This window comes from Arachis stenosperma, chromosome 5 (assembly GCF_014773155.1).
Source record: "Arachis stenosperma cultivar V10309 chromosome 5, arast.V10309.gnm1.PFL2, whole genome shotgun sequence".
Classification (NCBI taxonomy): domain Eukaryota; kingdom Viridiplantae; phylum Streptophyta; class Magnoliopsida; order Fabales; family Fabaceae; genus Arachis; species Arachis stenosperma.
Genome location: NC_080381.1, coordinates 141,464,809 through 141,476,032, shown reverse-complemented (window position 1 = coordinate 141,476,032; position 11,224 = coordinate 141,464,809). Strand labels below are relative to the sequence as shown.

Genomic DNA, 11,224 nt, shown 5'->3' with positions numbered 1-11,224 from the left:
AATCAATTTTTATTATTATATAAAAATTATTTAATAATGGTTTACTATTTTAGAGGTCGGCCGTCGTGTTTTATATAGTCCACCTCTTCACTTGGTCGTGGGCTCGTGGCTGATATTTTGATCAAAACTATTATGTCCCAAAATTGATACACACAAATGTGATAAAATGACGTCGACATACCATACTTATTCAATAGCAAACAGGTATGCGGTAGTTGAATAATTGATAATAATAATAATAATATATGTACCTAATAAAATGAATATTTAATAAATTTTATTATATTTATTTAAATTCAATTTAAATTAAGAAATGTTATTTGTAAATTAAAATCAGTCACTAATGTATTTGTGTATAAATATATATATATGATTTAACTTATTTTCATAGTGTATTATATTTCAGCATGTATTTTATATTGATAGCTGACTTTTGTAATTGATTTTAGTGTACACATAGTATAACTCATTTAAATTAAATGAACATCTATTCTAAAATAAAAATAACCATTCACATTAACATTCATATCCGAAAAAAGAAAAGAAGAAGAAAAGGGGGAGAGAAGAACCACTGCGACGGATGCAAGACGACGACGAGACAGTGCAAGACAGTCATAATGGTGCATGGAAAACCGCGCGCGATGGCATAATTCGTGTAGCAATAGCCGACACCGCAACAATTTTACGAGAGAGTGGCGCGACATCATAGTAACGCTGTCAGAAAAGAGAGGGGCAAAAATAGTTAAGACAACAACTGCGGCAGTAACGCTCTTATACACGTGGATGGGAGAGACAGAGGCAGGAAAGGTAGCGGAAACAGATGGATGTGACTGCGCTACCTCTGCACGGATTGCGGGGAGGGAAGGACAGCTGCTGGAATTTAGGGTTTAGGGTTTAGAGATGGCCTTTTGGTCTGTGCCGCACAGTTGTGTTGCTTCCGTCATTGCCCAAATTACCTTTTGAATTATATATGGTTATCCCATAAATTAAGAACAAGCAATAATATAAATAAAAATAAATTTAAAATGATGATTTAGTTTAATTATTTTAAAATTATAATCTAAAATTTGATAATAATTAATTAATTAATTAAGGATCGAAATTTTAAAATTAATTTTAGTTTTATTTTTTATTTTATTGTTTGCATTGTTTACTATATGCCTTGTTTATCTATACTTTCTTGTATTATATATTTTCGATAGTTAAATGTCTTATTTATAAGTACTTTTGTTATATTGTTATAGATATATACTATGGCTCTGTGGAACTTATCAAAAAACAGAGAGACAATGGCTTTGAAAGAATTAACTTGTCCCAGCTTTGAGCTATGTCTGATGTTGTTTTCTACGATTATTACTATTATTGTGTTTAAGCTAAGAACAAGTGTGAAAGTGGAAAGCAAAGGCATTGTAAATCTGCCTCCGTCACCAAGAAAGTTAGCGATAATTGGGAATCTTCATCAGATAGGCGCATTGCCATATCGGTCCTTCAAAGCCCTCTCAGAGAAGTATGGTGATGTCATGTTGTTACAGTTAGGCCACATTCCAACTGTGGTGGTTTCATCAGCACAAGTGGTGGACGAAATCATGAAAGCTCACGACTTAGCACTCTCGAACCGAGGCCAAAGCACAGCCACGAATATCTTGCTGTATGGATCCAATGATATTGGTTTTGGAAACTATGGAGAAAGGTGGAAGCAGAAAAGAAAAATATGCGTGCGTGAACTCTTGAGCCCTAAGATGGTGCAGTCAGAGTCGATTCGTTTGGTGAGAGAAGGGGCAGTTGCAGAATTGCTTGACAAGGTACGCGAAGCTGCAGCAGCATCATGCTCATCACTGAATTTGAGTGAGTTGCTCGTTGAAGCAGCAAACAACATCATTTGTAACTCTGCTCTTGGACAAAAGAACGATGCAAAAGGTGTTCGTCGCAGAGACAGCGTGAAGGTGTGGGCGAAGAAGGTGATGTTTCAGGTTGGAGTTGTCACCCTTGGGGATCACTTTCCTTGGTTGCGTTGGGTGGATGTTTTGACTGGCCAGGTTCGAGAATTCAAAGCCACTTTTGCAGCCTTGGATCCCTTGTTTGATAAGGTCATTGCTGAGCACAGGAGTTCCATGTTCAACAAAGAAGCAGCTGATGATGATCTCAGAGATTTTGTTGACATCCTCGTCCAACTTCAAGACCAACAGCAGGCTGCCAATAACGCCATCTCCAACAATGACATCAAATCAATTCTTCTGGTTTAGTTACCTTCTTCATTTCTTCTATTTTCTTTTCTTTTCCCTTAATGCATGCAAGAGTGGCTTCAATATATTAGAATATATTATGATGAATTAGCATTTATTAGATTTAATTTCACACCATTAAAAACATTAATAATGGCTACTTAATAACTCCAAATTACAAAATTTATTGGCCCTTAGTATTCCTCTATTTAGTATATTTGAAGTTTATTATAGAATATGATTTTTTTATTATATCTCTTAGCATTTATAAATATCTTTTTATATTCAATAATGCTAGGAAACCAAGATGGTTTCAACAAAAAATCAGCCAAATGTTTCTGGGTAAATCTAAAACCTCTACGTGGATGGTGCTTAAGTTAGGCATTTGAATGTTTATTTTCTTTATAAATTGGATGGTTTTAAATCTGTTTTCTGATTTATCATGTTTTAGACATTTGGAGAAGAAAGGAAGGTGAAGAGACGGAAGCTAATTGAATCAGACGGAATCAGTTTCCGTGATTTACGTTGCAATAATACTAAACATATCTCTTCCTAAATTTGAATGTGGTAAAATATTTAATAACCAATATTTTAAATCATAAATAAATAAAACTAATTACTATATTTATAATTAATTAAGTTATTCTATTCTTTGCTAATTTGGAGTTAGTTACATATACTTTTGCTTTTATAAATTGATTCTAGACTTCTAGTTTTTCTGTTCGTAATCCACAGGATTATGACCAAGCTAATTTAGTTTTTAAAAAAATTATAATTCTATATTTTTATAGGCAAAAATATTAGTATATTTCTAAAAACTTTTATAATTGAAGAAGAATAAGAATGAAGATATCAGATGGTGGTAATAATTGTCCTGTATAATTGATTTTAAAAAGTAATGATTTCAGGACATGTTTGCAGCGGGAAGTGAGACAACTTCAGTAACAGTAGAATGGGCAATGTCAGAACTAATGAAAAATCCAATGGAACTGAAGAAAGTCCAGGAAGAGGTGAGAAGGGTTGTGGGGCACAAATCAATTGTGGAAGAGAGCAACGTGAACCAAATGGAGTACCTAAAATGTGTGGTGAAAGAGACTCTAAGGTTGCATCCACCTGCACCGCTCTTGGTTCCGAGAGTGGCAACACGCCACGTGAAACTCTCTGGATATGACATCCCAGCAAAGACAAGATTGTACGTGAACGTCTGGGCTATCCAGAGGGATCCTCGAGTGTGGGACAGCCCGGAAGACTTCATTCCAGAGAGGCATCGCCATAGCCACACTCCAAACTTCAAGTTTATCCCATTTGGTTTCGGCAGAAGAGGATGCCCTGGAATGAATTTTGGCCTTGCTTCTGTTGAGTATATGCTCGCTAACCTTCTCTATTACTTCAATTGGGAATCTCCACAAGCCATAGATATGGCTGAGACATTTGGCCTCGTTGCCTCCAAAAGAATCCCACTTCGTCTTAAGCCTATTCCATTCTCATTCGGATAACAACATAATCATTTACTTTCCAAGTGATGTTAGTGAGATGAGTGCTAATAAAGTCTTGGAGACTATATATTTACGTACTACTTTGGTATGTCTCATCAGTGGCAACTCTTATGTTTCTTCAGTACTATTTTCTGTACAATCATTTAGAACTCTAAGCAAGCTGATGTAGCTTCAAGTTTAATTTACTGAGATTTTTATGTGAATGAGCAACATATTCCCCCATTGAAGTAAATTAAACAAGTATATTTTCTTGCAAACATTAAATTCAATAATCCATAAGCTGGCCGATGCACAAGTCTCTGGTAGAATTAAAGCCGTGTATATAGCTAGAACATTTCTTGCTTCCACTTCATTCATTCAATCTGAATACGTAGACGGGTTCCATAATTTCCACAACATAATGGTAATAATCATATAAAGAAGCATATACAAAGATGATATGTAAATCTTGATGCAAAAATAACACTGCTCCTGAACCACGAAAAATGTCTTCTAGTACACGCCAATCAATATAACAACATAACCCAAATTATTCTCTTCCAATTTTTTACTCCACAAATATTTAAGGAGCCACTAAATATCATGAATGCAAAGGTATAATCCCCAAATCAACCACGAGAAGAATGGAGACTGCATACAACAATAAAGATTAGTGTATTGATTATCAAGATTTGAAACAAGGCAAATTTAATGTGAAAAAACGGTTATGTTCCTGAACAAATGTTACTGTGGTAATGAATAGCCCTCTTCAAGACATTGCGTTCTGGTATCTTGCATTAGGCGTTGAAGTAAAGTTGGATTGCCCGTAACAACAGCATCAACATGCTCAAACAGCATCCTCTGCATGGATTCCACATCATCAACAGTCCAGGCATACACCTTTTTCTTCCTTCTATTAACCATCACAACGCAAAAGATGGATCATCAATACAGCAGAAAACATCAATGCTACTGGATAAGTATATAGTAGGAGATGTATCAACAGAAAAGCAGACCTGTGCAAAACTCTCATAAGCTTTTCATCAATCAACGGGTGGTAGACACCAACAACCTCAGCACCTTTCATCCTCAACAAATTTGTTCTAGCCCCAGTAGAGGGTTCTTTCATAACGATGTAACCAACCTGCATCGGGGGCATTGAAGTGCAAAAAGATGACACTCGTAAAATGTGACTCCAGCTATAGCAGCTTTGTAACGATGTAAATAATTTTTTGTCACTATTAACAAAAGGCAAGTGAAGTAGTTACCGTAATTTCTGACGAAAGTTTGATTACATCCCTTACCAAATTGTCACTTTTACACCATACGAGACAGTTTTGACACAGTGTGTTCTCCAGCTGAAACATAAATAAAACGCAACAAAGCAGTAAAGAATTGTGTGCGCGATGGAAAGGGCAGAAGAATTACACTTACAATAGAGAGAATGTCTCTGGCAAGACCTTTCTCATAAAACGGGGGTCCAACTTTGATGTCTAGAATTATCTGTCGTACTGAATTTGCAGTCAACTAAGAAATACATTGCAAAGCAGGGGTCAATAAATATGATCCGTAAACAGAAACAATAACAGACGAATTAAAGGAATGATACCATGAGGGCATCTTGAATGGTAGGTATACTTTGATCTTTTAACTTGTCAGGAGAATGGAGAGAAGCACCAAGCTCTCTTATCTAAAAAATACGATCTTAGTTAGTTGAAGTGATTATTTCTGAGCCCCAAGGGAGAAGTGAGTAGTGAGCAAGACCTGGTTGGAGGTAAGGTGACCAACTTTAGAAGTAGTGTTGGGAGAGAAGCGGTGCAAATCCCTGCCTGTGCCACCACCATGGGACTCGTGAGAGCAAACGAATAATTAATGGAAGAGATATGAATGGAATGGAGTAAGAGTACCTGTCGTGAAGAGCAAAGAGGACGCCATCAGAGGAACGAGAGACGTCGATCTCAATGCAGTCCACTTTGGAATTAAGAGCAGACACATACGCTGCCATCTGTCAATTCAATTGGGATGTACAAGAACTAAAGTAAGAAGATAATGATGAATATGAATGGATGAGGAATGAGGAAGCAAGAGGCATACGGTGTTGGAGGGGGCGACGGAAGAGTCGCCGCCGTGGGCGCAGACTAGAGGCGGTTGGTGAAGCCAGGCGCACTTGGCGAGGTGGATCCGGTGGAGACGCCTGACCCGGAGATGGAAGAGTATCGGAGGCAGAATGGCGAGAAGAGCAAGACACGCAATCAGAATCCGCAACTGTCTGCTGCTGCTTCTTCTTCCTGATCTCGCTGTTGATCTCGATCTTCCACCTATCAACGTTGACATTATTTCCCCGCTCGCACTCACACTCACACGCCGCAGCTGCAGTTATCTCATCCTTACCTCCGTCCACTTTCCTAGTTGGGAAAGTCTTGGGGCCAGCAGTTTTTTGAAAACTTGGTCAGCATTTAACCATCAAGAGAAAATTGAATGATCCCACAACATTGGATTTAATCTCACACCATTAAAAACATTCTTGATAGCTACTTGATGGTTAAAAAACACAAAAAATACTGACCCCTAACATTGCTCTTCTTAGTTTCCTGTAAGGCCTCGCCTTCCTAAAACTAGAAGTCTCCCCTACATTATAGCTTATGCAATTCTTTTCCTTTTTTAAGTTTTTTTTTTCTTTTCTTTTCGTTGCTTTATATACATGGGAATATATATATAAGAAAGGTTTAGAAGACCAACAACTTTATTAAATTTTGATTATTACGTAACTAACAAAAAAAATGAGTAATTTTATATTATTAAATGAAATTTTATATCATTAAAAATATTATTAATGATTAATTGATGACTATAAATTATAAAAATTGCTGTACCTAACATTCTTCGTATATATAGATCAAATCACTTTTTATTGATTGATTTTTGTTAATGCAAATAGTTACTACTATTCTATTCATTATAAACGAACAAATATACTTTATCCTACTTTAAAATTAAACTACTCTTCTCTTTACCCTTCTCTTATTAACCTTTATTATTTCCTTGAAAAATATTATATAAATCTATATTTATAGTTGATTTTTAGTGTATACACTTATAATTTTCTTTTTCTTTGACTTGCATCTACGTGTTTATATTAGCTAATTTTTTTCTAAAAAAAATAGGAAGATTGTGTGTAATTTGATGTGATGATTAGTTGGTATATTTTTCTTCTAATATAAATTTTAACATTTTTAAAAAATTTAATTAATAAATTGGTTTCTTATATTCGAGGGAGAATAAAGTTTATAGAAATTTAACTTTTATAGTACATAAATAAAAATGTTTAAATAACCTATTTAAAAAAGATTTAATATTAAAATAATAGAGAGTTAAATTTGTATATTTTAAAAAAATTAAAATAACAAATAACAAATCTAAAGGATTAGATTTGTAACTTCCGCATAAGATTCAACGTTACTGAAAAATACTATTAGAAGGCCAACATCAAAACTAAAAGGTGGTTCCCATCATATAATTATTGTTTCGATAAAATTATTATGTGTATATTAAAAATTATTATTAAATTAATTATTATATATTTATATATAAAGATATATTATTCAAAATATATTTTATATTTTTATATATATTATGTATAAATGACTAATTTAAAGGTTAGTTTTGGGATATATTATTAACACGATAATATCCAGTATCATCAACCCCTTATTGAAGGGATATATAGAGCAGCTTATGTGTAACTATTTCAATGATTATTGTTAGACATGGCGGCTTATTACATAGCACTTACAATATAGGACTTTCCCAGCATGAAAAAAAATAGAGGAAAAAAATCGAGGAAAAGTATAACTAAACAACGAGTTGAATGAATTGGGAGTTATTTTGATAAAAATGTTTAAAATGATTTTTTTAAAGATATTTTTTATTAATTAAAATTTAATATATATAATTAATTAAATTATATTATTTTTATTAAAATTAAATTAAATAAATTAATTTGACTAAAAATCAGTAAATTAAATTTTAAATTAGTCTAAATTAATATTTTTTTATATAAAATGATTATAATAATTTTATTATAAAAAGATAAATTCTGTAAAAATACGGCAGTAGCGGCTAAAAATGCCTAAAATTTGACCAACCAATAATTTGAGGATAGGTGGTAAGAGGAGTTCTGTGAAAGTAGTGAATTAATGTTGTATTATGTAACTGGTTTTTAGATAAGTACTGTAATTTCAAAAAATTTATTGCATGGACAATTATGTAATTTTACAGGTCAAATATCGTTTATGCAAGGTGGGCCTATAACTGTGTGGACAAAAACCAATCAAATTAGAAGCATGTTTGGTCTCCACAAAAAAAAAAAAAAAAAATGAATGAATTTTGGAATTTGGACACAAACTATATAGTAATTTGGAGAGATCAATGTGGATGAAAAAACGAAAATTAAAAAAAGATAATAATTTAACGTATTTTTTACGCTTTGAAAATTAAGATTAATTATGGTATCGAGGTTCCTAAGTTAGTGCCGTTTATTTTTGTCATAATTTTATATTCTACAATACTGAAATGTCAAACATAAAATAATATATATGACGTATGAAATAATAAATTGTAAAATTCTATAATAATTAAGACTCTTTCGACGCTAACGAGTTATAATTCAAACAGCATAATGCTATAATCTTCTCATACTCAATTACAGGTCGCGAATTTAAATTTTTCTATCTTTAGAAAAAATATATATAAAACCATAGGTTCTATAATAATCAAGACTCTCATATTTTCAAAAGTATATAGAACTCATTTTCAACATAATCATATCTTTGACCGATATTTATTCAATCGATTTTATTCAAATAAATAAAAATTATTAATTTTACATAATTCTCATAAAAAAGAATATTTTATTTTTTTATTTTATATTCAATTTATTAAGTTATCTTTAGTTTCATTATTTTTTTAAGTTATCAATTAGTATTTTACTTAAATTCTCTAATTGTATTACATATTATTTTATTCTATTATTATTATTCTTTGTATAAAAATGAACTCCAAAAAAGAGTAATATTAGATTTTACATTTTTATGTACGATAATATTATGGTTTATTATGTTATTTGGTTTATTATGTTATAAAATAACATCGTACCACATATCAAAATTATAATTATATATTTATTTTTTGTTATTTATTTTATTTTCTTTTGATGATATAAAGTAGTCTATATTTTATGAAATTATTTATATTATTTATGCAATATTTTTTTGCTTTTGGTAATTATCCATTAATAAATGTTGAATTAATGGTTATATTTATTATATTTTAATTTGTTTATTTTAAAAGCGTTTGTTAAAAATATACTTATTATATCATATATTTTTTTTATTACAAATAAAAATATAATATTAAAAATCAGGAGTAACTAAATTCAAAGGATATTTAAAGACCTTACTGTCATTGAGTTTAGGGTAATATTTTGGATTAAACATGGTAAAAAATTGAGTTTTTAAGATTTTATCCGTTTGTAATATTATATTAGTAGATATAAATCATCTCTTATGTAGGAAACTTTTGTTTTTTTTTTTTTTGTGACCGAAAAGAAAAACAACCAAATAGAGAAAAAAAAGAAAAAACAAAGTCATAAAAGACGAAGAAGATATAGGCCGATCTCGTTGAATACTTAACTCAAACTCCTTTCAAGGTACTGGAAGCTCGACATGCAGAGAGTGATCTCATCACCATCTTTATTATGGTGTCTGCTACGATATTTACATCTTTTATAATTAAGCGAAAATCAATACGCCACTTCCAAGCCATGATATAATGAATTTTGGAAATAATAAATTTTTTATATATAAAAAATTTTAAATATTTTAAGATGAAAAAATTAAAATAATAAAAAATTATCATTAATTTTATAACTTTTATAAAATATGTTTTATTATTTTAATTTAAAACTAATTAATTGTTTATTTTATTACGTTATTACCAACTTTTTGTTTTTTTAGAAGATATTAATTCATAAGAAAAAAAACCTCATGTTATCTGTTTTTCATCGTATTTCACAAATAATAAGCTTTAAATTAATTTGTAAAGAGAGATAGAAAAATCAATCTTTTAGTAACATTTTGTTATAATTAAAATGTAACAATGATGTTGAAAACTTATTTTGTAACCCACTTTTTTTAAAATTTTAAAAAGTGTAAATTCTGCAATAATTTATGGTTAAATTAAAATTGCAAAACTAATACAACATTTACTAATAAAAAGTTGATAACAATAAGCTCATTTTTTTGGGAAAAGTAAAACTAAATTAAGTGAGACATGTTGTGAAATAAAAGATATATATATATATAATAAAGATGTATAAATAGAAGACTCTAGTATTAAAATAATTAGTTCAATAATAATTTATATATATATAATAATATTATATGTTGTAATGTGTATATATATACAAAGATAGAAAGAAGTATTAAAAATAAAGAGAGAGAGAATTGCATATGTTTATTGTTACTATCTCAATATAATAAAAATGATTAATATTGCTATTAATATTATATGTAAAGAGTAATAGAAAAGAGAATTTAAAATACTAATAAAATAAAAGAAGAGAAAGAATTGTAGTAGAAATATAAAGAGAAGAATATTTGATTGCAACATAAAGAGAGAATTGATTTTATTATTACTTGCTTATGTTTCTCTCGGAGGCAAAGGCCTCTATTTATACATATATTGGGAGCTTAATTTCAACATGCATTTAATGTCATTCATTCTTTGAAAAAAGTGAATTTTGCATGGGAATGGGCATCCACGTTGTTCGTTTTTATCACAACACTCCCCCTTGGATGCCCTTTTAGGATTATTGCCTCATTAAAACCTTACTAAAGGAAAACCCTATGGGAAAAACCTTAGTGAAGGAAAAAGAGTACAATATACTTTGTGATGGGGACTGCCTCATTAAAAACCTTGTCAAGAAAAATCCAATGGGAAAAAACTTGACCAAGGGAAAAAGAGTACAGTCTCCCCCTCTTGCGGACATCATTTAATGTCTCGAAATCGGCGCATCCCAATCTTATGTACCAATCTTTCAAAGGAGGATTTTGGGAGTGACTTTGTAAATAAATCTGCCAGATTGTCACTTGAACGGATCTGTTGGACATCAATTGTCCCTTGATTTTGAAGGTCATGAGTGAAGAAGAATTTGGGAGAAATATGCTTTGTTCTATCACCTTTGATGTATCCACCCTTAAGTTGAGCAATGCATGCTGTATTATCTTCAAACAGGACAGTTGGAGCTATCTTATGATCAATCAGTCCACATGATAACAGAATATATTGAATCAGACTCCTCAGCCAAAAACACTCGCGACTAGCTTCATGAATTGCCAGTATTTCGGCATGATTAGAGGATGTTGCAGCAATCGTCTGTTTTGTGGACCTCCATGATATAGCTGTTTCACCATATGTAAACAGGTATCCTGTTTGAGATCTCCCTTTATGTGGATCAGACAAGTATCC

The 11,224-nt window shown here is 31.3% G+C and overlaps 2 protein-coding genes across 3 annotated transcripts; one reads left to right on the top strand and one right to left on the bottom strand.

The window, feature by feature from the left end:
- The first annotated feature begins 515 nt into the window (after positions 1-515).
- On the top strand, positions 516-3,933 carry LOC130983297 (phenylacetaldehyde oxime monooxygenase CYP71AN24-like). Its single transcript, XM_057907514.1, has 2 exons — positions 516-2,237; positions 3,131-3,933. Exons 1-2 carry the CDS (start codon positions 1,254-1,256, stop codon positions 3,716-3,718), a joined length of 1,572 nt encoding a protein of 523 aa, XP_057763497.1. The 5' UTR covers positions 516-1,253; the 3' UTR covers positions 3,719-3,933.
- Positions 3,749-6,347, bottom strand: LOC130983298 (glycerophosphodiester phosphodiesterase GDPD4). Of its 2 annotated transcripts, none has more exons than XM_057907516.1 (8): positions 5,792-6,347; positions 5,605-5,702; positions 5,462-5,522; positions 5,307-5,387; positions 5,132-5,224; positions 4,966-5,055; positions 4,714-4,841; positions 3,749-4,610 (listed from the first exon to the last, which is right to left on the bottom strand). In XM_057907516.1, exons 1-8 carry the CDS (start codon positions 6,029-6,031, stop codon positions 4,442-4,444), a joined length of 960 nt encoding a protein of 319 aa, XP_057763499.1. In that variant the 5' UTR covers positions 6,032-6,347; the 3' UTR covers positions 3,749-4,441. The 2 variants fall into 2 exon arrangements, with proteins under 2 accessions (XP_057763499.1, XP_057763500.1); XM_057907517.1 differs by having other exon boundaries at positions 3,749-4,607.
- Positions 6,348-11,224: the final 4,877 nt, after the last annotated feature.

Coding starts and splice junctions, on each gene's coding strand:
- LOC130983298 (XM_057907516.1), bottom strand. CDS start 6,031: ATGTCAACGTTGATAGGTGGAAGATCGAGATCAACAGCGAGATCAGGA. Junction 5,703..5,791: donor CCGTCGCCCCCTCCAACACC/GTATGCCTCTTG, acceptor TTGAATTGACAG/ATGGCAGCGTATGTGTCTGC. Junction 5,523..5,604: donor CTCTTTGCTCTTCACGACAG/GTACTCTTACTC, acceptor TGGCACAGGCAG/GGATTTGCACCGCTTCTCTC.
- LOC130983297 (XM_057907514.1), top strand. CDS start 1,254: ATGGCTCTGTGGAACTTATCAAAAAACAGAGAGACAATGGCTTTGAAA. Junction 2,238..3,130: donor ACATCAAATCAATTCTTCTG/GTTTAGTTACCT, acceptor TAATGATTTCAG/GACATGTTTGCAGCGGGAAG.